Raw genomic sequence first — 27,960 nt, 5'->3', positions numbered from 1 at the left:
AACCTTTGTTTGTTTAATTCCTCCTGCCTCTCCCACAAACTGGCACTGGCATGAGCTCAAAACACACTCATAGAGAGAAAGAGAGAACTAGAGAGTGATAGAGGGGGGGGGGGGGGGGGCAGGAAGTGAAAACACACCTTCTTTTGGGACGCAATTCAATTTCCCTTCCTGCACTTTTCTTCAGAAGCGTCTTCACTTGACTGCATTACTTCTGAGTTACAGTCACATCAAGCATGTTCACTAAAATGTTCCACAGTGATATTGTTTACACAGCTATAAATTAACGGTTTGAAAACTCCGCCTTGGAACAGAAACTTTTATTATCTCTCTCACATACACACACACACACACAACACACAAAAACACACTGCATTCCAACGGCAAAAAGTAACAAACGTGTATTTTGAACTTGAGACTTCTGACTGTTGTTAAAGATCGTCTTTATTGAATCCACCTGCTGAGCAGTGATAAAGACTTTGGTGGGGATTGGAAAAATACAACAAAAGGATGATGCTATGCTTGGAATTTATAACCCAGAACACTTCTAACCTCTCGTTTTCTCTCCTCTTCAGCATGCTAGCTGACACAGAGTGCATGACACTGACTGTTATGACACAGCTATTTCAAGGAGTGTAGCGGATTTCCAGACCCCCAAAAATAACACCCCTGTGATTTTCACCTGGCTGACCTATATTACCTTTGGACATATTTTTCTACAGTACATCATCATTGGCACTTGGTGCAAAACAGAAAACAGAGTTAAACACACTGAGATGTACAACTCTATGATCTTTACTTCACTGACGAGGATACTCGTGCCAACTTTGTAAGGTTAGAGGTAGGGTGTTGTCTTACTGCTCATGAGGAGTGAGGAAATCTGTGAAGGTCACCACACAGAGGTACCGTTTGACTGTATATACTGCCCTCTGATGGCCACATTTGGAAATTCACTGTGTGTGCACTGAATGAGGCAGCCCAGTAATCTAGTAGTTACAACACTCAACTCTGGACTTAAAGGGTGTTTCTGCATGGAGTTTGCATGTTCTCATGCTCTGGTTTGCGCTCACAGCCCACAAATACATATTTGAAGTTAATTGGCAACTCAGAAATTGCCCATAGGTGTGAATGTCATTGTGTGACTGTACGTCTTTCTCCGTTTGTCTGACGGTGGAGTAACAACCTGTGCAGAAATTATCCTTATTTTGCTCACAGTAAGTTTATATTAATTCCAGCACTCTGTAGATTTAGATTGAAAAAGCAGTAAAGAAGACGGTTGAGGTGTCAGTGGATGACTTAATTATATATATTAAGTAGCAAATAACTTCAGGTTCAAAGGCATCAAGTAAAATATATCTATCTTATTCCCTTCCAGGTTATTTAACTAACAGTTGTAGGCTGCCATAAAAAGACCCTGGGCACACACAGGGAGAACCTGCAAGCTCCACACAGTAAGGCCCCTGAAGCCAACACAGGCTTGAACTGGAGATTGGCCATGAGTCCTAACCACAGCATCACTGTGGAGTCCATAAAGCTAAATATATTTTACCTTTTTCAAAAAATGTCAACTACATTTGTTTTCAAGTGTAAATACTAGAAACAAGTTTAAAAAAAAAAAACAATATGTGCTGATTTCAAACTCGGTTATGTGCTTTGCTGTTCAAATCTCCTAAATAAAGCTCAAACACTCCACATCTGGTTGACGTGTATTCTACTGTTTTAACAAGCGTAAGGAAATCTAGATTTCCTTCTTCCTTTCCACCCATTTAAAAAAACAAAACAACAACAAAATAAACTAAACTCTTCAGAGGCCTAAACAAAAATTAAATAAGACATCACTTTATGCTGGCAATATACACACACATGCACAAAACCCAACATGCACCACCCACATAGCCATAAAATCCAAGATCACACTGAAGCCAGATGTATAAACATAATCCTTAGTCAGGTATCAAAATCATCTTACATTTAAAAGAAGATATTTTGAACTAAAGGAATGAAGTTCTTAACACTAAAGGTACTTTAAGAGCATCGGTTCAGCAATCAGCGTCAAAGATTGCTCTCTTCAGGTAGTTTGGTGAGAATGTCCACTCCATCAGATGTGATGACCACCGTGTGTTCGAACTGAGCTGACCTGTAGGTCAAAATACACACACAAGAATTAAATAATAATCATAACAATAATAATAAGATAAGTGAAAATATGAGAGATTAAAGTGAGTATAGAACGGAATCTACTGAGGAGTAATCTTATCTCAGCATACAGATTGAAAAAAGGGCAAAATAGCAAGCCAGGCTCACATTAAACAGTTACAAATAGACTAATCGGCATATTAATTACAAATCCAAACACAAATGTAAACCAATCAATTCGTGGCGTTGCTGATAATCCTGACTCAAACACACAGCTGGGAAATGTAGTGGATTTGTACCTTTTATCATCGACAGACACGGCGGTCCACTTGTCCTTCATGATTCTAAACTCTGCAGATCCCTCCATCAGTATGGGCTCTACAGATGAACACATTATGAGCCTTCAAAGCTCGTACCCAAAGACATCTTAATGCACACATGCAAACTTACCTACTGTGAAAGACATCCCCTCATCCATCGTTGTGTCGTTGTCATTCGCTGGAAACAAAAACAGTTTGAAATGTGGCAAATGCTGACATTCCCAGAAAGGTTCTTGTTGACAAATATCTTGTTTACAAGCATATAAAACAAATGCAAAACTAACATAAACATGAATAAAACACACGTGAAGTGTCTACTCTATAAAAAGTTCCTATTGTATTTTTTTGTGTGTCTTTATATCAATAGAAGTATGGTAAAAAAAAAAAAAATCAAGAACTGAGTGAAATACAAACAACATCATATCAATCATTATCATATAGCCACTAATAAATAACATAACATAAAGATTACATCATCACCACCTCAGTTAGGCCCGCTCGTTTGTGCTCAATCAATGTATCTGAACATAAGAGTAATTTAGAATAACCATTGTAAAATGTTATTCCACAGCTTGGGGCCAAGATGCTGGAGAAGCATTAGGTTTGTTTGGCAGGTGTAAATCACACTGCTTACAGGTTAACCGTGGCTGCCTGAGCAAGACTATTGACCCTGCCTGCAGTTAAGGTTAGCTATGAATAGGATGGGCAAACTGCAGACAAGTAATTTCCCAAAGGGGATCAAGAAAGAATGATTTCTTCTTCCTAAACTGTAAAATAGGAATCTGACCCAGACTTACCGTGGTGCCAGATTTCAGGGTGGCAGTGAAAATAAGAGCCTATTCCATGGCCTATAAAATACGGGCTCACTTTGAATCCGCTGGCATGAGCTATTTCACTGCAAACAGTAGGAAAAGGCATTACTCGTGAAAACAAAAACAAAAAAACCCAAACATGTAGAAAGTGTGTACTTGACACGTGTATAGCTTGTGTGCAGTTTGAGTGTGCTTCTGTACCTGATAGTGTTTCCTATAACACAAAGCTGTGCACCCGGCTTGCAGGCAGCGATGGCCTCATCTCTGCAACGCCGGGCCGTTTCCACCAATCGCTGGCCAGCCTCATCCACCTGGCCAATCAAAAATGTTTCTGAGGTGTCTCCGTGGTAACCGTCCAAATACACCTATGAGGGAAAAGCAGTGACAAGTGTAGCGAGTCTATATATAGCTGTAGAGCATGTGTGTGTATGTGAGGTATTTTCTAACGTAGTGGGGCATGAACTTACAGTGACATCGACATTGATGATGTCACCATCTTCAAGTCTACGGCTGCAAGAAACGGGCAGTTTAATAATGAATGACATGTGACGAGAATCTCCTAAATTGTAAAATACACTTCTTTTATCCACCAACCATCTGTCCACAATATGATTACAACACAAAATTTAAAAACGTACTTCTAGTCATAATTTTAAAATCCATTTATCACATTGATCTAAAAAAGAGAACTGTGAAATTAATAATTTTTCAAAGTGTTTTACAACTCAGTTCCAGTAACAAAAAAATAAATAAATTGCATTTAAGATTTTAAAAGTGCAGAATTTATAGATTGAATTGTCCAATATTCATTAAATTATTAATTTTAATGATAAAACTTCTTATCTCACCGTAGAGGGAAATAAGTTATGAAAACATGCACAATCAGAGACTCCTAATGTCCGCCAAATGGTGACCTGGACTAAGAAAAAGAAAAAGTTTCTGGTGGGCTGCACGGTGGTACAGTGGTTTGAGCTCAGTGTAATGGAAAATGACAGTGCCTGCATTCTGCTACTCCGCCGAGGTTGGAAGTGACACCGCTCATGGAAACGTGACTGTGATGCTCCTAAAAAACAAAGGTTACCGCTTGTCGCTTGGTCTCGTAGAAGATCAGACAGGAGAGGTCTATTGTTAGGTCAAATCTTTACGCAAGCATGCTCTCATCAGCGGAGGCATCCCTCCCTGCTCATATGAAGGGGAACTGAGCAAAATGCTGTGCTTCGTGTGCTCTGCTCGTTGTTTGGGGGCCACATCTCTATGATGACCTTTCTCTTCTACGTAGAATAAAAGATAGGAGGAAAGACTTTCCACCACACCGGGTTGGGCTTTGGGGCCCACTGCAGATGTGAATATGACTTTGTAAGGCTGGTGTTTTACAACATTAAAGAGGTGAGACTAGATTAGTACTGCTGTGTTCAAGTGAGAATTTTGCTCGTTTACCTGTCGGGTATGCCGTGGCACACCACGTTGTTCACAGACGTGCAGACAGACTTGGGGAAGCCGCCGTATCGGAGAGGGGAAGGGTAGGCGTTGTGTTTGATTGTTTCCTGGTGCACAATAAAGTCGATCTCATCTGTTGTCATCCCCACCTGGAAGCCACAAGTCATCACATTTGTATTGTGTTCCATTAGATTCAAGCAAATACAATGAAGACTTGAGAGTGATTTTGCGATACTTACTTTCAGGCTGCGGCCAGCGAGAAGGAGCACATGCCGGGCCAGCTGACATGCTCTGGACAAGCCCTCGATTTGCTCTTGGTCCTTGATCTCGATGTAATCTGGCCATTCTGGGACCACAGCAGTACCTACATAGTTAGGTCGCACTATGTGCTGCAGCCGGACGACAGAAAGACGGGTACAAGACATTAAAGCTGGGCCATCATTTTGGCCTACACTTAGATATAAAGTCAAAGTTGTTATTATGAGATTACGCCCCTTAACGATGTGAACAATGAAAGATTGAGCTGAGTGCCTGTACTTTGATTCTGCTAACTTACTTTCAATTTTAATTGAACATTTGATCCAAGTGTGCCAGTATTCCGAGCATGGGGGGGGGGGGGGGGTTCTGATCTGACATCAGTTGATTAGATTTGGGACATATTAACAAGATACTGTACCTTTGGCACTGCGTAGGCAGGCCGAACCGTGGCAGGACGAACGACATTGTGGGAGTTTTTCCATTTCCTCCAGAAGAATCGTCGGTGTTGCTGAGACAGTAGCACTGTGGGGGGCGTGCCACCACCAAGACAACAAACTCTCCGCAGAAAACTGCTCAGTCCTGCATGACGGTGAAAACGTTTTATTACATAAACAACTACAAATAACCCTTAGATTAACAGTTTGTGTCTTGCAGTGAAACGTTACCTGTTGCATGTTATTTCTATCTTTGGATAAATAAAATACAATGTTCCTTTCTTCTACTTTTTAAACCTGTTGCTCCATATGTTAATGAATCAGTTACACATTATATTTTACCTTTCCTTAATCATTCATTATACTGTGCATCATTAGTTGTATTTCTATTTTATCTGCTTGAAGTTCTTTTTAAACCAACTTATCTACCCTATGCTAGTCATTCCAGTTTTTTGGAAAAATCTGTGCACTTCAAGGATTGTTGTTATTTTGTTCTCAATCTCATGTGTTTCGATTCATTAATAATGTTTTACAAATTAAACTTAATTGGCTTAACCTTAAGATAGTTTGACGGATTAGCTTCTGGATGGACGGATAGGGAGGTACACCAACCTACTTTAACTGCTCCGCTGCAACCCAATAGCTGGAGAATGAGTGGTTATATTACCGTAACCTTTAGTACTGGGTGAGTTACTCTGGCATGCTATTATTGAAACCGATTCAAAAGATAATTCAAACTTAATGTGAACATATTTATCCATTTAAAGGACAGTAGACACTCATCTGGAAGTCGTGCAGCACCAAGTTAGCTTCACGCACACATCAGTGGACCAAACAAGAAGTTCACTGACAGAAACATGTCGGTGCGCTGAAATGTTATGTCGCTAATTTGCTTTAACGGTACCCACTACCTGGAGAAGTGACAGCTCTTTCTATTGGCTGCAGTGTTTCGTGGTAAAACAGAAAGCTTTCTTGTCGTACCTGCTCTGGCTGTCAGTCCCCCACCGCAGCGCGCCGCCATGATTATTTACAGCTGGTCACGTGGTTGTGGAGTCACGTGGTGCAAACCGGCTCGCCTGCACTGTTCAGCTTATGGAAATGTCCTGCAGGGAAAATAATAGGCCACGTTTACACACCAGCCCCTCGCTGCACCAATGCTCACGATTTATAACGAAAATATGTGCGGAATTGCTGCAGTATCTATTATATTTTATCCATAATATGCAGAAAATTAACAATACAATGAAAATAGTGTAAATGTATAGTTACAACAGGATTCAGTGCCTGTGTTGTTTGCTTATATGTGTTTATTGAAGCATCAATTGTTTATATTTATGTATTGTGGTAGTCATATTTCTTTTAACTGAGTCAGTTAGTAGAGTAATAATTCTAAGAAGATTGTAATGCATGTACAAATTCACTTTTTCATTAAATAGATGCTTTTTCTCAAACTTATGAAACAAACTCTGATTGTAGAACATCACCTCAGGTATTCACCTATACAAAAGTATTGTTCGAATGAATTAAGTTTTACAACTAAATGTAACATCTTATCAAGTTTGCGTTGGGAAAAAAAATAGGGAAAATCATTACAGAAACTCATATTTTGTTTTCTGTTTGTTAATATTGTCATGGAGTAAAATAGTAAACTTCCAAGAGTCTGTCTAGATGTTGTTTCATATTTTGAGTAACTAATAATACTCCAAAAATGAATGTCTATAAATGCTTGACAAAAGTCAGCTGAATCATTCAATAAGACATTTTGTGTTTTCCTGCTTTAGTCATAAGTATGTCCTTTTATATGAACTATATATTTAGCTTTTCTGTTTTATTCTATATTTTACATTTTAATCTATGTCATTATACACATTAAACTGAGGGACAGTATTTAATTGTTTCAAGTTTGCAGGGTAAGAAAATCGATGAGGCTAAATCTGAATTCTGCACAATCTGAAACATCAAACTATTTAAGCCAGAAACTCCATTCTGATGCCTACACATCTCTTGAAAACCTAACAAAGCAATGGACACATTCGGATAGGCTCTTGCTCGCAACAGATGGTGTTACCATAATTGTTGAGCACAGTTACATAACACAAACAAGAGTTGGCTTTAGGCTGTGACCTGCTTGTCAGTCACAGCCTTATCAGTAAAAACAAATATCCTTGGTATCTCATACAAACACAAGGTCAGAGCAAAAAAGGCTTGTTCACTGGCAGCGAATAGATAAAAAGTGAAAACATTGACCCCCCAAAAAGTCATTAAAACAATGTTTATTGCATTTATTTCATCTTAATTGAAGCCAATTTGGACTGAGAATAAGATGAGTGTCCAAAGAATTGTTAATATAAGAAACACATTTAATACTCAAAGGCAATCAGAAGAATGTTCTTATTAACTGTCAGATCAGACAATGCAATATGATATTAATGTGTTAAAATTTGTAAAAGCATCATTGGCAGTTCAAGCCTGTTATTGTACTAAGCTTGTATAATAACAGTACAACCAGTAAAAATAGTGATGACAAGGTGGAACACAGCTTTTGTAGTAACACCAGCCCTCCAAGTACAGCAGTATCAGTTAGAAGATGCATTTTGTAGTGAACACACATGCAACTCTTGGAAGTTGTGTCTCTCTTTGTGATTATTCTAAGTGTCAATATGGTATGGTTAGCTCTGCTCGCAAAGGTACTAGAGACAAATAACAATGGATTAATGTCCTTTAACATGACAAATGTGACCATTTTAGACGTTATAAAGCAAAAAACAACAGTCATTTTCAATTGATCCAGGACTTCCAATTGACACCCAACAGGGCCAGTCAAGCAGAGTTTGTATTAGTGCTTCTTCATTGTGTTTTTAAAATAAATGTGCATGCTGATGTGGTAATATTACACGTGTTTGTAATTATTATTATTTGCCAATCTGTATATATATTTTAAGGGCAGTGTTTATCATTGTGTTCATATGGCAAATCTTTGTGGCTGTTCTTGCCTCTTTGGACATTATAAGTGACTTCGCGGAGGGGTTTTTTTCTCCATCATTTTGTGGCTCTTTATCCCTGGTTTGGGAACCAGTTTACAGTTAAGTAGAAGTGTTTTTTTTTATAATTTGTATTAAATGCATTAAGTTGGCTCAATAGCATACACAGAGTCCTATAGTTTGTTTGGAGGTCATATACCGCAGCAGAGCGATGTTCTTCTATTATAAAACATTGAAATGTGTAACACTTCACCCGGTGACACGCAGGTATCCTATTCGGTGCGTCTACTCTTTATGAGAGAGAGAGAGAGAGCATCGCGCGGATGAGGGCGTGCGCAGCGCCTGGCTCGCGCACTCACTGTACGTGACGTCAAACCAGCATGGCGGCCAAGGTGACTTGGGCATCGCTCTCTTATCGATTTTCAAACCTCTTCTTTGCGTTTTCTGCATGTCTTCGTTTTGTTTCGCTGTCGGGGAGCTGCCGAGGTTAGACCCTCGCCCCCTGCCCGGGTCGGGTGTCTCGGATGCGGCGCCCTCGGAAGCTGTAGCATCCCTGAGCTAGCTGCCGCCCGGCGGCCACTGGCCTTGATGAGGCATCCACAACCTGGAAGTTAGCGAGGACATAAAAGCTACAAGAGTTCCCGGGCTTGTGATTAAAACGCTACCCGCGTGCTCAACCCCGCGTCTTTTAATTTCCCACGGAACTTTGCTCTCTGCTCGCGCACATCCTCTCGCGGTTTGCCCTTTTCTAGAGTTGAGCGTTTCCTCCTCAGACGACTCGTCTGCTTGCTAGCAGGCTACCCGGGTCACTGCAGTCACAGCTCCTGTGCAGGTTTACCCCGTTGGCTGCTCAGTGGATCAAATAGCTGCATAAATGGTTCCGTGTAGTGGTTTTGACTTTCACGTGCCATTGCTGTTGCAGTGGCTTCGTTTCTCCTTTCCACGGCTGGAAGCGTTTCGAGCAGCACCCCCGCTTCGATTCGTGTTGTGTGTCGCTCAGCTAAACCTGCTTTTCTCTGCAGCTTCCCCCCCCCCCCCCCCCCCCTTCTTTCTTCCTTTCTCTGTCTTTAACATTTCCCGAGAAGTCATAACGTTGTTGTATCTTGTTCCCAGGTGCAATCTACCAAACGTGGGGACCCAAGTGAGCTGAAAGCGATTTTCCAGAATGTAAGATCAGCTGTATTTATGAAACACTTTTTTGTTTTGTCTTGAGCTTGTCGGATTGTGTCATGGGGTTTAAATTACAGTATTAGCCGCAGCTGAAGGTCCAGCACAGGCTGGTGTTGTTGGGTCAAAGCTCAGAAAACTACAACTGAATAGCTCCTCTGTGAGTGAATTCATCAGTTGGCCCTAACAATGTTTATTCTTCTGGCAAAAGCTGGAATGAAAACATTTGCGGTTCATAGTTGTGGAGTCAGCAACAGCTGTTGTTAATGTGCCTCTTACTTGACATTGTGTGGGACTGTAGTATTCTCTGAGTAATGCTTCTTTTAAAGCCTGAGTAGAAAAGGACAGCAGGGTTTTATGCTGAAGGTTTCAGGGTCAAATTACCACCTCCACGTCCTTGTCTGTTGTTGAATCAAAATAAACTGGTTTGTATAGGAAAACATGGTCAGACAAGCTAAAAGATCATTTCATCTGAGGGGCTTTGTTTGCAGCTGGTCGCAGGCTGATTATATTTACACCAGGTCTTCAGTGTCCACAATGAAATCTAACCTCTTTGTCCTTGCTTTGACTCAAGCCATAAAACAAGAGTGGAGTTTAAAGTACCCAGTCTGTCTTTTAATTTTTTTTTACACGCATTACTGCAATCACTTGTGCTCTCAATACTTCTAATATATGGGTGACCTACTCAGCCTGTCCCTGAACGCAGCACGGCCCTTATAGACACACAGCGGAGCTCTTGCTGTGCTCAACATGCAGCTCGCACTACTACATGACACCAAATCTCTCAGCATACTAACCTATTTTGTCTATTTAATTTCGCTTGTGACAAGACGTTCACAAATGAAGATTCGGTATCGCACCGACTTTCTGCGTCCTTGCGCCTTACGGCATTCCCGTCATTATGTTTGCATTAATGTGGTGTCAATAAGATGAAATGTAGAGACCGTCACTATGTTTGTATTCATTCACATTTCTCTTTAATGTGGCCAAATTGTTGTCCCTTGAGTCAGTTCGAGTAATCGCAATTATTTTTGTGTGGTTCTCGTTTGCCTCACTGTGTTGAGAAAGCATTTTCTGCTGCACTATATTAATCCATTTCAATGTATACACATCTTAACTCCAAATCCTTTGGCAAACCCTGTGAATCTGGGTACAATTAGATTGTCAATGGAACTGATCACACCCCCAAAAACAAATCTTCATGCCAGGTGTATAGATAAGGTCTCAGTGTGACCTTTTGATGTAACAAGAACTTGCAGTAGAAGAATTACTTAACCTTCAGTTTGTGCCTCTGTCCTCTGTGGTGGGTGTGTGAGACCCGCCGCATGGTAGTCATGTGGGTCGGCAGTTTTTAAAAAGTACACGGGTCAAATAGCTTTGGCGGCTCATGCCCAAAACATTAGTAGGGCCGTTAACGTCTGAGTGATATAGGGCCGGTGTAAATCTGATGCGTAATCTTGCCACTGCAAATACAGCGACCTTTGTCTTCCCACAGCTGCATTTACAAAATACACGTGATTGTTTTAGTCAAGCAAAACTCCAAAGTGCATCTTAACTGTAATACTGTAACAAAGTGCAACTGCAGGAATCATAATGCTTTGTAGTCATAGCAGATTTGATAATGACAGTATTCAGCTGCCTCTGCAGACGGGCACACAGGTCAGACACTGCAACCTTTGAAGCTTTTAATTCCATATGATGTAAAGTCAAGCTGTTGAGATTCATTCTTTTTCTAAGTTATGGTGCACTGAAGTCGCTAATAACCGATTTTCTCTTTGGAGTTTTGACATGACGGCAAGAAATATGTCCACCACACAACACCCTACAGGGGAATGACAACATTGTCGTCACACGTGTGAGATCATGCTTGTGAAGTGTTCTGAAAAATTGAGTGAGGAGAAGTTGTCATCCATGCATGTTTCGGTATTCATGTTGATCTTATTTTGTGTTTTTCTTTTTCCTCTCTCAGTATGCCAGCATAGTGGACAAGGATGGGGAAAAATTCATGACCCCCGGAGACTTTGTCCAGAAATACCTTGGACTGCACACACAGATTCACCACAACCCCAAAACTGTACAACTCATCTCTGCTGTGGCTGACACCACAAAGGACGGGTGCGTACACACACACACACAAACACACACACACACAAATTAATAGCTTATCATCAAATATTGAGTTATATCTCAATAATACTTGCCATTGCAGTTTCCCATAGATATGATAAAAGTCACTCAGACTACCAGTTTCCTCTTTGTCCCACATTCAGAGTCTACTGACACACAGACAAATAAAGAAAAATAAGGAAGCAGCCTTTTTTTTTTTTTTTTTACACAAATATGGAAAAATATGTTTACTAATCATTTCACAACAAAGCGCACTTCCATTTATTTCAAGTGCTTGATGAGCTTTGTTTTTTAGAACTTCCACTCGAAGCAGCACAGCATGAAATAATCTTTGCTGCATTCCAAAGGCTGTAATCCTTTGCCTTGGATTTGGCACTTCTTAAAAATCAATTATCTGAATGCAGAGAAAATGAATTTAGCCTCCCAAGTGCTCGTCGTGGCAGTGACTCCCAGGACTTGTTTAGCATGTCAAACCATTCCGGCCAGATTCATCAGCACTTCACATATTTATAACATGAGCGTATGAGTACCATCAAAACCCAGAGTAATATTGAATAGCTGCGAGAAGCATCTCATCGCATTGGCTTGATAATCCTCGATCCATAAAATCTAAATAAATGAGAGAGTTCGTGACGTATTCAATGATTTAACCTTTTTTTTTTTTTTTTTTTTCTTCCTCCTTTCACACATACTTGCAGGTTGATTTCTTTCCCGGAGTTTCTTGCGTTTGAGTCGGTGCTGTGTGCGCCCGACGCTCTCTTCATCGTCGCCTTCCAGCTGTTTGATAAGACTGGAACCGGAACCATTTCCTTTGGTGAGCACCTGTCATGTGGAAGTATGACATAAGGTTTAGACATTCTCGGTTCAAAGAAATAACAAGTGATCTTGTTACACTCGTGTTTTTTTCAGCTGATAGTTGCAGAATTGATGTAATGCAGTGAAATCACTTCATACCACATTCTTAACCAGATCGCTCGTTCCGCATAGTTATTGCACATGATTGGATTTACATAATCACTTTCATGTCTTCTTCCGCCTACATCCAACTTACTGTCTTATTTTTCTTGCAATAAAATTCTAAATGTTTTTTTTCTTTTTTAAATTTGTCCACAAAGTGAATCCCTCATATTTCTCTCCCTGCAGACAATGTGCAGGACATCTTCAGCCAGACCACGGTGCACCACCACATCCCCTTTAACTGGAACTGTGACTTCATCCGCCTGCACTTCGGCCATGACCGCAAGAAACTCCTCAGCTACCTCGAGTTCACTCAGTTCCTGCAGGTGTGCCGAGCCTCCGTTGTGTCTTTTCCTTTGTTGTCTCCGTGACACTCTGCCGCTGCCTCTTGCTTCTCGCACATCTATCCCGCCTGCTAAATTTACACTCAGCCTTGTGGTGTCATGTTGTTTGAAGGAGCTGCAGTTGGAGCACGCACGTCAGGCATTCGCCCAAAAGGACAAAGGGAAGAGTGGTGTCATATCTGCCATGGACTTCAGCGACATCATGGCCACCATCAGGCACCACATGCTCACACCATTTGTGGAAGAAAACCTTGTTTCAGTGAGTGTTTCTGTCCGTAAAGAGAGCTCACTGATACTAATCCACGTCGAACCACAGTACATATTGTTTTTCAGAGCATATTTCAAATCATCATGTTGAAGGAATTGTGTTTAATTGCTTGTAAGTCCACTGATTTATGAGGTTGTAAAGATTTATTCACTCACCAGAGGCAAAACCTGTTTTGTTTTCCATTGTTGGTTAAAGGCCTTGACAGGGCTATTAGTAAATAGGATTTAAACTGCCATGTCGCATGTTAATTTATTAATTTTTCCCTTTAAAAAAAATAAGACGTGCGCCTGAATGTCAACATTTTAATTTTTATTGTTTTTCGTGCCATTGATTTAAAAAAAAAAAAAAAAAACAATCCAAAAAACTTCATCACAGATGTAAACTGTAAGTTTAGACTCTCAGTCTGCCTCACCTTATCGCGGTCCTCGTAGCACACAGCTAAACATGGTTTACCCGAATCTCTCGTCTGAAAACAAACAGCTTACTGCATCGCAGGAATGCAGCTGCATTTGTCTTGGAGCTATTTAGGCCCACGCCCTGTTCACAGTAGTACATTCACTATATAAATATATATATATATATATATATATCTGTATATAAATATATATATATATATATATATATATCTGTATAAATATATCTGTATAAATACATATATATATATATATTAACCTATATATATATATATATATATATATATATATATATATATCTCTGTGCCATCCGTCTATCACAATACACTTCTCATGGGTTACCAGTCAAGACAATCACACCCACACTTTCACACATACAGGCAATTTAGTCGTCTATTAATCCCAAATCGAGGTTGGATTTTTAATTTTTTTTTTTCAACTGTGGGAGGCAATAGAAAACCCCTCGCACACATAGAGAGAACATGCAAACTGCACAGACACCCGACTGATCATTGTACAGTGAAACCACTATACACTACAGCTCAGCCCAAATCTTTACCTAATGGACAACCCCCCCCCCCCCCCTCCTTCCCCCTCCCAGGCTGCAGGTGGCAGCATCTCTCACCTGGTCAGCTTCTCCTATTTTAATGCCTTCAACTCGCTCCTGAACAACATGGAGCTGATCCGCAAGATCTACAGCACACTGGCCGGCACGCGGAAGGACACACTCGTGACTAAAGGTGCAGCCGTCGATAGATTGCAGTATATTCAAGTTGATTTCTTTGTATTCACTGTTTTAAATGCCCTGTCATTTTGTTTTGTAGAGGAGTTTGTTCATGCTGCCAACAAGTTTGGTCAGATCACGCCCATGGAAATTGACATCCTGTACCAGTTGTCTGGCCTGCACTCTCCTTCTGGGTAAAAACTCCTGTGCTAAAATTTGACTTTAATAAGTGAAGTGATCTGTGTGTGTGAAAGTTGCCTGAATAACAAGACATCCACCGCGTTTTAGGCGGCTGAACCTCGCAGACATCGAAAGGATAGCCCCACTCGAGGAGGGATGTCTGCCCTACCACCTGGTAGAATCCCAGAAACAGGTAGGATGTCGGGTTGGTTCAGCTCCGTTTTCAACATCATGGGAGAGACTCTGGATTGCATAAAAAAAAACTTGTGATACTGTCATCAGCAAGATCTGTGTGTGGTTTGATTAGACCCACGGGGACGGCTCCAGGCCCGTATGGCTCCAGGTCGCAGAGTCGGGCTACAGGTTCACCCTGGGGTCAATCGCTGGAGGTGAGAGATCTCATCAGGCAACACGGGTCACAGCCTAACAGAGGATGAGTGTTTTCAATGACATATTCCCGTAATGGCATTGTAGTCAGTCTTGTGTTTGTGTTTGTGTTTGTGTAGCGACGGGAGCGACTGCTGTGTACCCCATTGACTTGGTGAAGACTCGCATGCAGAACCAGCGGTCCACAGGATCCTTTGTGGGAGAGTTGATGTACAAGAACAGCTTTGACTGTGCTAAGAAGGTGCTCCGCTACGAGGGCTTCTTCGGTTTCTACAGAGGTGATGTGTCTTCTTTTGTTGTGCCTCCATTCAGTGATATCTCTTATTCACGAGTCTTACATTTCCAGCTCTCTGCTGTGAGAATACCTCCAGACATTCACTCCAACTCGATTATAAACGGATATGGTTTTGATTACTGAAGGTCAAGGTCATGGTGATCCTTCATAATCCTGTTAACATGAGACCTCAAGAATCTCGAGGGACTTTGGTACTTAGTAATTAGGTTTTGCAGTCAAAAGTCAAAAGATAGTCTCTCCAGCTTGTCCCATTTTTGTGAACGCCTCATCTAAGGAAAGCTGCTAATACTGTCAGTGTTAAGTTACCGTATCAATTTGAATTTAAGATGACCAGACCCACCCTATCCTAACCCCAGCCCTGCGACAATATTTGGTGTAAAATATTCTCTCACCACAGAACTTCACACGTCTCTACTGTCATCTGAAGCATTTGAGAAATGTCATTTTCATGCTTGTGAATGGCTTTTGTTCTGAAGGCCCCTGTGCTTCTTCTTTTTTTTTTTTTTTTAATTGAGCTTAATATTAGAGTGTGAATATACGACTTTCCCCTTTTCTCCTGGTCTGTTAGCAGGAAACAAAGTCCTGTCATATTTTCATCAATTAAGTCACTAATTACTGAAAGCACATCGACTTTCAGTAAGTTTGAATCGAGACAGAGGTTTGCTCATTCTGAATATTATTCACAAGTCTATGAGACTTCTTCAACATGCAACTCATTTACCAAGAAAGCGTTTTGTTTTCTGCCGACTCTGCCATTCAAATAGACACTCCATTAAATCATATTTCTGTTGACGTGATACAAATTACTCTGCTACTCTTTCTTTCATTTTTTCTTTCTTCTTTGTGTTCTTGTGTTTTGCTTCTGATTCCTCCTCTCATGTGCCGGTTTGCCCACTATTTCTTATGAAATGAGATTGTCGTGTCGCTCAGTCTCCATTTGATGCCCCACAGGTTTGGTTCCTCAGCTCATAGGTGTGGCTCCTGAGAAGGCTATCAAACTTACAGTGAGTACATCAACTCCTCTTCCACTTAAACAGCTTCGTCTTTTCCATCCATCTGTAAAAGAAGATGAAGTGAAATGACTTGAAAACAAAAGGTTTCCTTCCTCACGCGTACGTGTTGTTCTCTCCTTCAGGTCAATGACTTTGTAAGAGACAAGTTCACCGGAAAGGACAACTCCATTCCTTTATTGGCTGAGATTATGGCTGGTGGCTGTGTAAGTATCCATCAACAAATGTTTCTCGTTTTGTGAAATGACGATGTGTAAAACAGCGTACCGAAAGTGTTTGTTCATGTTTTGTTTTTTTGTTTTATACATAAGAAACTTGTGCATGCAGCTTTATTTAACCCGCTTGCAGAGTCGCACATGACGTTACTAACAGACGATGCAAAGCTAAACTGCATCCGGAGCACAACTCTTTAATGTCCATTGCAACGTTCTTTTTTGTGTCTGTTTTTGTTTTCGATAGCGTTGTTCATCCTTACACACATTGGCCCAGCACTCCTTACCGCCTGCGGAAATGGCAAAGTAAATGATCAGTCAGGATTACATTTTTTTTTTCTTCTTCTTTTTTTAAACCTCTTGATACTTTCTCTGAGCTCGGCTCCCAACCCTCAACCGCACACATGTGAGATACAGGAGCAGGTTTTCTTCTCTTTTTTTTTTCTTCTTTTTAAAAGAAATGACATTAGGTTTTTGATTCTGTGCCTTTTCTCTTCAGGCTGGAGGCTCGCAGGTGATCTTTACTAATCCGTTGGAGATTGTGAAGATTCGCCTGCAAGTGGCGGGAGAGATCACCACTGGGCCACGGGTCAGTGCGCTCAGCGTGGTCCGTGACCTGGGCTTCTTCGGCCTCTACAAGGTAACTGTGACACCACAGTCCCATCGTTCTGAGTGCGAAGGTTACTAACCTGGGCGCCGGTTTAATTTGAATCTTTTTCTTCCATTTTCGGGCACAAAAGGCACAATCGAAACTAGCAAGACTTGTTACTGTTACTGTTTTGGTGAACAAATTCCGCAAGAAAATGCGGGGAAATCGGGCAGCCGGAGCAAATGGGATTTTAGTGAAAAACACAAAAGAAAGAAACTCGTGTAAACATGACGGTTCAAATTGAAACATACTATACGTACCACTTGATGCATACAAAGTACACGGATCACATCTTGTCAGATTTTCAACAAAGGGATGGACAGGAATGATAAAAATAGGTCTATTAAAGAAAAAAACCTGGTGAGTTTATGTCAGGTTGTGGAGGTAGTCTTGACTGTACGCTTTAGCCTGTATGTTCTTTACTTTGGGTAAAAGTAGAGCCTGGTAAATATTTGATTTCTATAGCCAGTCACATTCTATTTATTTCTATTGGATGTTGAATGAGTGTAGGATCAGAACTTACTGGCAGATAAACAAACACAAAAAAGGGTTAGGGTTAGTTCTAAACAAAAAAGTTCTTTGTCGTTTTGTTTCACAGTGTAATGCTTCTCTTTGCTCTCTTTATGTCTGGCCAGGGTGCTAAGGCTTGTTTCCTAAGAGACATCCCCTTTTCAGCCATCTATTTCCCAGCGTACGCCCACCTTAAGACCGCCTTTGCTGATGAAAACGGCAGACTGGGACCGCTGCAGCTTCTCACTGCCGGAGCCATCGCCGGTAAAGTCCAAATCGCAAACCAATGATTGAGCGCCCGTCATGCCAGCAGACACTTCTGTGCATTGTTTTGTGAAATGTGACTGTTGTTGCAAGATCACAGAGAAACCCTCCTACATCGATTAACCTGTTGGACTTTTACGTCCGTTACCTACGACGACCACGTTGGTGCTTTGCGGCGGAGTCTGATCCGGCTTCTTTCCGTCGCCAGGTATCCCTGCAGCTTCTCTGGTGACGCCCGCCGACGTCATCAAGACGCGTCTGCAAGTCGCAGCCAGAGCAGGTCAAACCACATACACCGGAGTCATCGATTGCTTCAGGAAGATCATGAGAGAGGAAGGCTTCAAGGCTCTGTGGAAGGGGGCCGGGGGTGTGTGTCTGCTCACTCGTCCTCCAGCAGAAAGACCCACAGCTTTCCTTTCACGAGTGATAAACGATGCTTTTCTCTTCCTCCAGCTCGTATGTGCCGGTCCTCTCCTCAGTTCGGTGTGACTCTGGTGACCTACGAACTCTTGCAGCAGTGGTTCTACGTTGACTTTGGAGGACAGTAAGTGCATCTTTTACAGTTTTAATATTTTGGCCTGGTTTTATAGGCCGCACTCTTAATTTTTTCTCGGAATGCTGACAGGCTGAGAGCATTTTGAAACGCATACGACTTGGTCAGACTTTGTTTTCACTTCATTTGACATTTGTACTTCAGTAGCATCTCAAACATTTATGATAGAATGGAAGTGTTGTCTTCTTCCATGATATAATTCAACACAGTGAAATTTCAGATCATATATTTTAAGCGCTTAGAGATTTTCCCTTTTTTTTCCCCATGGATTTTCTCATTGAGCTGATGTGTTACGGTTGCTGTTACCCCACCTATTTTTTTCTTAATGATTCTTTTTTTAAGTCACTTTCCTGTTTTCCGGGAGAGTGAATAACTTCTTTTGTGTCGTCACTTCACACAACCTGTCAGCTGTGCAGAATGTAGAAAAAGAAACAACCTGAAGTTCTAGAGGACTGATCTGAGGGAAGTCATTTCCTTTGAGGAAGTCCTTTAAAGCATCCTTTACTCTTTGATCCATTAGTTTATGCAATAAATGAATAAGCCAAGGGGATAATCTTTAATGGCAATTAACCGATGACCAGATTAACCTAATATTTTCAACTCGTCTCCCGAATGTGACTATGCAAAAATGAAAATATTATATATATATGTATAGAAAGGCTAAACTATAGGTTCAGGTTGTTTTTGTTGTTGTAACTTGGTTCCTTCTTTCCTTTCAGCCGCCCGGCGGGATCTGAGCCTACGCCAAAATCTCGCATCTCTGAGCTTCCCCCCATTAACGCGCACCACGTGGGAGGCTACCGCCTGGCCGCAGCCACGTTCGCTGGGGTGGAGAACAAATTTGGCCTCCACCTTCCTAAATTCAAGTCCTCCGGCGTGGTGTCCATACACCCCCCGGAGCCGGCCGCTCAGGCGCCGTAGAGGTCTAAATGTTCACGTCGTTTTGCCATTGCTCTCCTCCATTACCAGGAGCCTGACACTTAGAGATATATATCTACACGCACACACAACACTCAACAAACGGGGGCCATTAACGGGAACAAACGGCGGCCGGTCACACTCCCCGAGGCGAAGGCGAGCTCCAAGCGGTCAGCGGCCAGCCACGGAGGCAGAGAGCCGGCTGCAGCCAGCGTACAAGCGGAGCAGGCGGCGGGCGATGGGACCAGAGCGGCGCCGCCCCCCCCCCCCCCCCCCCCCCCCCCCTCTCATGTCGTATCTTCAGTGGCTGCAAGCTCCTGGCAGCTCCATCCTTTGTGTTCTTCTATCCTGCATTTGTATCAAACTGAGGCTTGAGCACACTTCTCTCTCTCTCTCTCTCTCTCTCTCTCTCTTGAGTTAGCTGATATCATTTCTTTTTTCTGTCTGAAAGTCCATACAAGTGGATCTTCTCTCATTGGACAGCGGGCTTACAAACAATAGATTGGTCTGCACGGCGTGTGGGGCTTCACTTTCGATCTCCTCGCACAGGAGGCTACCTGCTGTACATATTGTATAACTGTGCTGAAGACGTGTTACGAGGCAAAGCTCGGTAACGTTCAGTCAGCATCATTACACAGTAACGACGTTTTAGAAACGTGGGGCCTTCGGTCCTGCTCTTGAAAATCACTCCTACTGATGCACACACGTTTTTCAAAGAGGCGTTTCCTTGATTTGAAACAAAGCCTCGTGAGCAGAGAATTAGGTATTATTAAATTAAATGTATCTCAAGTCAGCCATTGTATTTTAATGAAATAAATCATCCATATGGTTTTAATTTTACCAATATCTCTCGTGTTTTATTTCATTGGGAAAGTGCAACCATTCAGTGTATCAGCAACAAGAAATACAGTTCAACACTGATCTCATTAGTGATTCTTAAAAAGTGGTTACTGCTCTGTTTTTAGCTGATGACCTAAAATGTTTATACTGTGAGGAATGGAAAACAAGTATGGGAACCAGATCAACTGCTGTGCTAACAATGGGCTTTACCTCGTCATTTATTTAGATCCTTTTAAAGAGGACGAGTCAGGAAACTGTTTCTAATACTCATTACATAGGTGTACAGTATGAAACAATAACCTTTGGTACAAAAAAAAAAAAACAATCATCACTTTTTAACTGTACTAGTGTTAATAAAGTCAAGCCAAGTAAACGGAATTTGTTAAAATGCTTGTAGTGCTAATTTCAGGAATGAGTCAAGCTTTAAGTACAAAGCAGCAGGTTTTAGAAACAAAACACAAAATCTTTAAATAACAGCAACCACTGGTATAAATAATAAATATTGTAGTGGTTAAAATGAAAGGATGACAGAAATCCTCAGTCATCAGATTCAAGTGCTGCAAAGAGGATAAGATAGGGGAGGTCAGCTTTTCAAGTTGGCCATGCAGCGTGTCTGGAAACTATTCAAACATGTAGAAACACTTGAATGGTAAAAAGGTGCAAGTATAAAGGTTTTGCATATTTAAAAAAAGAAAAAGATTTGAGTTGGTTGAGGCCTCAGGAGAGGAGCAGTTTCTGGAGGATTGTTATCAAAGCTAGAAGACTAGACAGCCACGCCTACGTGCGAAAATCACTTGTGTGTTTCCCTTTTCAGTCGGATCTCCAGACTGCCTGACGTTCCACTCACACGTGACATTCATCGTATCTACAATTGTTCTCAAACGCATTAAAAAGAGCATCAGCAACCAGTCTGAAGCTGTCGTTTCCATACGTTCTAGCTCAGCCAGGTGAAAGAAGAGGGTGGAAAAGCTGGAAGCCAAAGAGAAGAGAGCAGATCCTCCGGCGCTGCCATGTAATGTGCTATCTGTGTTAGAGTGTATCGGATCAAAATGTAATGAGCTGTTGTCAGTATGGGTTGGGGTTTTTTTTTTTTTGTTGTTTTTTTTTTTACAGCTTCAAACGTTGGCCAGTTCTTCTGCTTCATCGCGATTCTCGTTGATCTCGGCCAACGTCCGGACAAAACGTGTCCACTCATCCGCCTTGGGCACGCAGATTTGCTGCAGAGTGGAAACAAAGATGGAGTCAAGCCACGAGTCATGGAGGAAAAAAAAAAAAAAAAAGGAGCTATACTGTGAAATGGCACGGAGATCTCACCTCTCCCACGTCGTAGACCTGCACGTGTCCCTCCGAGTCCCCGGTGGCAATCTCCTTCCCAGCGTGAGACCATCTGACTCGGTTCAGTGCCGGGGCGCCCTCGACACAAACACTGGCGGTGGGAACCTGAACAACAAGCGGGAGCTCACTCAACATGCACGTCCATGAAAGCAAAGAAATTCTCTTTTAAAAACTGATGGATTTGACAAATGCCATCAGAAAAATTTGAGTTTATGGCAAGAGCTCTATTCTTTAATCGTAGATGGTCGGTGGATTGTGTGGACGTCTATTATTGTTGTTAGAACCAAAATGGAGTCTCCACACAGACAATTCATAGAGTTTAATGTCGAGACATGCTAGTCAAGTTGTAGTTATGGTTGTTGTAGGCAGATTACAAAAAAAGCTAAGTCGTACATGTCCATGTTTTACCCTCTTGAGGCTCATAAAAACTAAATCCGGTGCAGCGCTGTTCAAATGTGTGTTTACGCACTTCGGTATCATTGTTGAGGTTCCACAGGTCCAGGCGTCCCGACAGGTCCACACAAGCAAACAGAGCGGGGTGTGTTGGAGACCACATTGTGTCATAGACGTAGTCACAACTGTCCTCGAAGGAGTAGAGCGGACGGGTACTCTGCAGCAAGAGGCCAAACGTTGCGTTGAACGATTCGGAAATGTTTACGAAACTGCATTTATAACAGTTTATGAGTCTTTGGACGTGTCACCTTGGTGCTCCAGAGCTTGACGGTCCAGTCGAAGGAGGAGGAGATGAAGAGGTGAGAGAAATCCACCGGCCCTCCTGCACTGTGACAGCTCAGCCCCGTCACGGGCCCATGATGGCCCTCGAACACCTCGGTGATGCCCGCCTTACTGTAACGCAAGCGTCAAAACCGCTGTGTTGATCTTTATTACCAACGGCTTCATCCTCAATGATCAGCAAGCCTTTGATTCTAGAAGTTGCTTTCACTCAAATCCATCCTCGTGAAGAGGGGCACTCACCTGCCGTGGCGACAGGCGGTGTAGACGGAGCCGTCCTCGCTTCCCACCACAAAGTTGTTCACGTCCCCCAAAGGAAAAGCCATGGAGGTGACAGCCACTGCTTTGCTCTGCTTAAACACCAGCTCCAGACTGTCCTGTACAGAAGACACACACACACACACACACACACATACATGGGTTATTCTGGAGCAAACATCAGAGCTGCAAGAATGATACCAAATCATCATTTAAATGTCATAATAAACAACACTGGATGGAAACGATGAGGTTTGTGTGACTGTACGATACTGCCAACGGATCATCTTTCAAATGGATAAATGTGTATAGCTGCTACAAACCTGTGGCTGAGAGAGCATGTCCAGACTCCAGGAGCACATCTTGCCATCGGTGGAGATGCTGATTAAGTTGTTGGCGTTTTGGGTTCCCACCACGTTCACGCAGTAGACCGGGTGCTAATTGTGACAAATATTTGAAGCGTGAGAAATAACTTCAAAAGACTGCAAAAGTTGCAGATGGAGGCGTGCGTGTGGACATATGAAGTTGTGTGAGCTGCAGTGCATTACCGTGTGGGCGGCTGCCGAGAGAGGAGTCCTCTGGACGGGGGTGCGCTTGTTGCTGCGGTTGTCCCATAACACAATCTGTCCGGAGTACGTCCCGCCCACCACCAGGTTGGGGTGAAACTTTGCAAAGCCTGCTGACATCACCTCAGACTGGACAGAAACAGGAAATAAACCTCAGCTAGATTTCACCTCCGTACAAAAGGTTTCGCCGGAGAGTCCACATGTGAGCGGGTCCTACCTGGCAGTGGAAGATGTATTCAGGTGTGGCTTTCTTGTACTTCAAGTTCCAGACTAAGGCCACGCCGTCAGGCTCGTGAGGAGCGTCCTCGTTATTGTTGTACGAGGCCACCAGCAGTTCGGGATACTAAGAACACAGTTTAAAGTTGTTGTTTTTTTTTTTTTGGTCTATGTATCAAGAATGTTTGAACAGCTTGACGACAGACTGCACGTTGATGAACACTGCCGCCTCGTACCTGAGGAGACCAGTCCAGACAGGTGACCACCCTGTTTTTAGTCCAGCGTTCATCAGAAAACTGCCTGTTCAGCACCAGCTTCGCTCCGGCTTGCAAGTCACTGGACCAGACGGGAAAAGACATAAGTATCTACAGCGCTAATGCATTCTTTTTCTTTTCTTTTCTTTTTTTTTTTTTTTAAATGGCATTTGCCTCACCCTTCCTTATCCTCCAGATCCCTCCCGCTGTAATCAAAGCAGACGTCCACATGCTCTGCCAGAGCTCTCTCCACAATTCTGCTGCCACGTTCGAAGAACGACAAGAACTCGTCAGAGTGGAGGACCTGCAGCTTCTCTTCCTCTGTCAGCTCCTTGGGAGAGTCTGCAGTCCCATTTTAATTTTTTGGAAAACCGAGGAATACAAGAAAGAACATGAATTGTCCTCACCGAGCAATCGATATTTACACGTCTGTTGTTCACGTTACACATTTGTGTCCTTACCCTCATCCTGTTGTTCGCCCTGCTCATCCCTCTCATCTTGGGTATCCTCTGTCGCTGGAGGAGCAGCGATCTCCTCATCCTCTTCCTCATCTAGAAGACACACACTCGTGTAGATTAGTTCACTCAGTTTTGATTTATCTGAGGTGAAAGGCTGGGAAAGTGTGTCTCTTGTTTGGTTTACCTGCTTTTTGATCGGTGTGTGCCAGTGCCTGTGTGGGAGTCTGCGTCTCTTTTGAGTAGGACACCATTTCCTTCGGCAGAAAGTCCACCTGAGTTACTTTGGACATGCCGAGCCTCACAGCTCCGCGCCTACACACACACACACACACACACACACACACACGATTGTGAAAATAAGCAGACGCACAAATAGGTTTGCAGGATGAAGCAACAGTGAATGCCAGATTTGCACATACAGACATATAAATATGATGTACAGACATATCATTAACGCATTAGGACAAATTTAAGCTGAAAACACGAACACTGATCAAAGTCGAAAGACGAGCTAAAGGAGAGAGGAGGAGCAGTACCCCAGCAGCTCAGAGTCGGAGTGGAGTTGCAGAGTAGAGGGGTCAGGATCCCAATGCAATGTCCTTTTACAGCCAAACCACCAGATGGTGTTAGTAAGAGAAAGACAGGACAGAGAAAAAGAAAGAGGATAAAAGCAAACACAAAAAGACAGGCAAAAGGTGAGCCAGATAGGAGATGATACAGGTGGGAAATATAGCAAAAACAGAGCAAAAAAAAAGAAAAAAGAAAAGAACAGATACGGAGAGAAGAACGGAGGGTGTGTTAATTGAGAGACTTTCAGCGTGCCGGTGAAAAGGCAAAGAGAAGACCAGTCAGATTTCATCATAATATAATAACCAGGTTAACACAAACACGCACACAGTGAGCATGCAGGTATCTGGCTCCATCACATAAAAACAAGTGCAGCATGTCTCTCGCCTCTCTGTCTCACTCACACACAGACCTTGGTCCTGCGTTTCCATCCCCGGAATCTTGGCTTCCTGCGTCGCTGCCCACTGATTTGTTGGAGGGAGACATGGGGGCGGGGACTAGGTAGTGAAACAGACACGTATCCTCTGTTACTACCCGCAGGGGCTGAGCTATGGACATGTGCGTGCGTTTGTCAGTGCGTGAGTGGTGGGTGGGTGAAAGAGAGAGCGACAGCAAGTGAGACAAGTGAGGGAGAGGAAGTGAGGACAAATGCGGTGCGTGAGCAAGTGGGTGAATGGGTTTGCATGCAGGCAGGAGGACAAAACACAAAAGGACAGACAAGGGGGGGGAGAGAAGAGAGAATGAAAATAAATGGCAGGCAGGTTTTAGGTGTCATGCACAGAAACACGTAAAATGTTTACATAGTATTGGTGGGTGTGTGTGTGTGTGTGTGTGTGTGTGTGTGTGTGTGTGTGTGTGTGTGTGTGTGTGTGTGTGTGTGTGTGTGTGTGTGTGTGTGTGTGTTCGGGGGAGTAATGGGAGTGAAACAGAGTTAGGACACACGTTTGTAAATTTATTAGGCAAGTTGCCAGAAAATTATAGGAGGTGGTGTCAGTGAAAGCGAAAATCCAAACAAAAGCATGCTGGCATCGTGTTGTTACCGTGGGGTATGTCGGGGGTGATGCCGACACTCTGCAGCAGAGCCTCCGCCTCCCTCCTCTTCCTCTCCAAGTCAGAGTCTTCATGGCCGGAGCTGCCCCCCGCCTCACCTCCACGTTTGGCGTCTCCCTACAGGGCAGGAAGCAAAAGACATCCTCAGTCCATCGGCTTCTCACTGTAACCGCCGACGACTCGGCTGCTTCACGAGCCTTTTCAGCAATTCAGGAGAATGTATTTTCTATATTTACGCACGTCTTTCTTTTTCTTCTCTTCTTCTTTTCTCTTCTTCTCCTCTCGAATCTGAGCGATCCGTTGTTTCTTCCTCTCCAGCTCGGCCTTCAGTTCACTCTTGTCAGACATACTGTCGGAGTGGGAAAGTTGTCACTGGACAGAGAAAGACAAGTGAACTAAAACCAGACTGGCTCCAGTGATACTTTCTTCAAAAATCATTTTTACACTTTCACAAGTTCAATCGTGAGCAGCATATCCCCCAATCTAAGACTATGACTGAATGTAAATAGTAGGTTTCTTCATGATGCACTAAAACATCTCTTTGAGCATGAAAATAAATCAAGATATGATCTTGCTATTCCATCTGCCCTAAAAATTGCTTATTTGATCTGCACAGAGTTGCCTTATCAGTGCAGCGATACACAGTCGCCCTGGGCCTGTCACACTGGAAACATGTGAACACCAGCTAGTTGTTGATCACAATGCTTCCTTTATCTCATATTTGTTCATGTTACCACAGCTAATCCTGGATGACTGTGGATAGGAGCTTGTGGAGCTTTTCCATTAGAATTTATAATAAATTAATCCATCAGGTTTTGTTTGATTAGAACATTTTGTGCTTGAAGGTCAGCAGATAACTGAAAGGTCAGTAATGTAGCAGACCAAGAGTGGACAAACAACACTGGAAATAGAGTTATGAAGGGTAAATTAAAAGTGCATCTGATGAGATTGGTGGAGTTGTATCTAAATTTAGAAAATAAGAATTCTTTATATATACACTTAAAATAGTAAGAGCACATTAATAATAAAAGAAAATAATCAAAACAAAGATAAATAAATAAAACAAGAAGTATCAGATGACAGAATAATAAAGTAAATAATAAATCAAGCTTTTCACAAAAGGTTTTTAAATTTGTGGTCTTTTTTTTTTCGGGAAAAGAACAGGTAATCACGTATCTTGCAAATATTTCTTGAGTATTTAGTCAAGGTTTCGTATGTCGTGTCAAAACAAGCCATCGAAATAATCGATCTATATAATGTCTTATTTATTTGATCGCAGCGGATCCCACTCCACCCAGCCATAACAACGACGGCGGGTCGAAACAATTAAACTCAAGACTGTCCACATTTTCACTTCCATTCTCCACTCCCTTCCGTTTGAGCTTCTGCGTTTAAATGTTTTACGATCATTCCAGGATTAATTTACTTCGTTCAGTTTTTTCGTTTGTGTCATCTTATTATAGGCTAGCTGCGTTAGCATGCTAACGATGGTCTCCATGGCAGCCCGGACCGGCAGGCCCGCTGCGACTAACGGGTCACAGCGCAGACCAACGCCCCGGTCCCTCTGCTTGGCTTTCCACCTCAACCGGCGTCAAAACAACACCGGTATGAAAGAGCAATGAAGTACCTGATGTCAGAAGTTGAGTTTGAAGCACAAGACGACAAAAGAATCCAGTTTTGTGAGCTTAGTTTGAGGAGGAGATGATGGAGGAGACAGAAACTGATGATGCTGGAAGAGGACAGCGCAGCCTTCTTCTACTCCGCCTGAGGAAACAATAACACTTGAAGTGCAAGTGTGGCCGCCCCCTACTGGTAAAAACAAGAAACATTGAAGTCCAGCGTCTACGGTGGCCGCCATGGTGACCGCCACCTGCTGACAAAGGTCGAAACAAAAATCACTGAAGTGCAGCATTACCGCCCCCTGGTGTTAGAAATAGGAAACATTGAAATGCAGCGTGACCACCCCCTTCAGGGAGAAACACAATGATTCATGTCACTGAAACATGAAGAAATATATGCATCAGTCAAATGGTTGTCAAGGAGTAAATAAACTTCCCCAAGCGTCATTTAAATGTAATAAAATCATTTGAAAACTGTGAATTGACCAAAACCACTATGATTTCGCTTTATTTACTTCCAAAACTCTCTAAATTTGACAAAACCCTATCTGAACTTCTGTAAAAGATTGCCTACATACTGTTGAAGCGTATTAAAACTATTATCTGCCATGACTTATCACAGGCATGACATGTATGCTGATTCAACCTGATTGTATTGGGAGGCCCGCGAAACAATATGGAAGTTGCCAAATATAGTGAATTTTCCTTCACA

The 27,960-nt window shown here is 42.5% G+C and overlaps 3 protein-coding genes across 4 annotated transcripts; 1 reads left to right on the top strand and 2 right to left on the bottom strand.

Annotated features, from left to right (window-relative positions):
• Positions 1 to 346: 346 nt before the first annotated feature.
• Positions 347 to 6,415, bottom strand: metap1d (methionyl aminopeptidase type 1D (mitochondrial); the record flags this gene model as incomplete). Its single annotated transcript, XM_080503700.1, has 10 exons — positions 347 to 2,134; positions 2,433 to 2,511; positions 2,584 to 2,631; positions 3,251 to 3,348; positions 3,467 to 3,630; positions 3,733 to 3,775; positions 4,703 to 4,851; positions 4,942 to 5,091; positions 5,379 to 5,539; positions 6,376 to 6,415. The coding sequence occupies 10 exons, from the start codon at positions 6,413 to 6,415 to the stop codon at positions 2,050 to 2,052; spliced, it is 1,017 nt and encodes a 338-aa protein (XP_080359826.1). The 3' UTR covers positions 347 to 2,049.
• Positions 6,416 to 8,708: 2,293 nt separating this feature from the next.
• LOC308135782 (electrogenic aspartate/glutamate antiporter SLC25A12, mitochondrial-like) lies at positions 8,709 to 20,193 on the top strand. Its single transcript, XM_080503893.1, has 18 exons — positions 8,709 to 8,767; positions 9,489 to 9,542; positions 11,512 to 11,657; positions 12,368 to 12,483; positions 12,813 to 12,952; positions 13,083 to 13,229; positions 14,253 to 14,391; positions 14,476 to 14,569; positions 14,664 to 14,748; positions 14,863 to 14,944; positions 15,062 to 15,220; positions 16,189 to 16,241; positions 16,373 to 16,453; positions 16,959 to 17,099; positions 17,744 to 17,882; positions 18,091 to 18,249; positions 18,336 to 18,426; positions 19,155 to 20,193. The coding sequence occupies exons 1-18, from the start codon at positions 8,756 to 8,758 to the stop codon at positions 19,354 to 19,356; spliced, it is 2,040 nt and encodes a 679-aa protein (XP_080360019.1). The 5' UTR covers positions 8,709 to 8,755; the 3' UTR covers positions 19,357 to 20,193.
• A 13-nt stretch (positions 20,194 to 20,206) lies between these two features.
• On the bottom strand, positions 20,207 to 27,382 carry LOC308135781 (dynein, cytoplasmic 1, intermediate chain 2a-like). 2 transcript variants are annotated; one of them, XM_080503892.1, is made up of 16 exons: positions 27,257 to 27,382; positions 25,870 to 25,978; positions 25,620 to 25,746; positions 24,992 to 25,076; positions 24,197 to 24,324; positions 24,016 to 24,105; positions 23,734 to 23,896; positions 23,537 to 23,636; positions 23,302 to 23,427; positions 23,067 to 23,213; positions 22,842 to 22,955; positions 22,504 to 22,637; positions 22,230 to 22,374; positions 21,998 to 22,138; positions 21,508 to 21,633; positions 20,207 to 21,410 (listed from the first exon to the last, which is right to left on the bottom strand). In XM_080503892.1, exons 2-16 carry the CDS (start codon positions 25,975 to 25,977, stop codon positions 21,309 to 21,311), a joined length of 1,836 nt encoding a protein of 611 aa, XP_080360018.1. In that variant the 5' UTR covers position 25,978; positions 27,257 to 27,382; the 3' UTR covers positions 20,207 to 21,308. The 2 variants fall into 2 exon arrangements, with proteins under 2 accessions (XP_080360018.1, XP_080360017.1); XM_080503891.1 differs by having other exon boundaries at positions 25,870 to 26,001; positions 27,257 to 27,379.
• Positions 27,383 to 27,960: the final 578 nt, after the last annotated feature.

The sequence above is a fragment of the Blennius ocellaris genome, assembly GCF_963422515.1.
Source record: "Blennius ocellaris genome assembly, chromosome: 10".
In the NCBI taxonomy this organism is placed as follows: domain Eukaryota; kingdom Metazoa; phylum Chordata; class Actinopteri; order Blenniiformes; family Blenniidae; genus Blennius; species Blennius ocellaris.
The sequence above is the reverse complement of the archived record's forward strand: the minus strand, read 5'-3'. Positions and strand labels throughout refer to the sequence as shown.

Coding starts and splice junctions, on each gene's coding strand:
- LOC308135782 (XM_080503893.1), top strand. Junction 14,392..14,475: donor GGACACACTCGTGACTAAAG/GTGCAGCCGTCG, acceptor TTTGTTTTGTAG/AGGAGTTTGTTCATGCTGCC. Junction 14,749..14,862: donor TGGTAGAATCCCAGAAACAG/GTAGGATGTCGG, acceptor TGGTTTGATTAG/ACCCACGGGGACGGCTCCAG.
- LOC308135781 (XM_080503892.1), bottom strand. CDS start 25,977: ATGTCTGACAAGAGTGAACTGAAGGCCGAGCTGGAGAGGAAGAAACAA. Junction 24,106..24,196: donor ACACACCGATCAAAAAGCAG/GTAAACCAAACA, acceptor TGTGTCTTCTAG/ATGAGGAAGAGGATGAGGAG. Junction 22,638..22,841: donor ACATGCTCTCTCAGCCACAG/GTTTGTAGCAGC, acceptor TCTTCTGTACAG/GACAGTCTGGAGCTGGTGTT.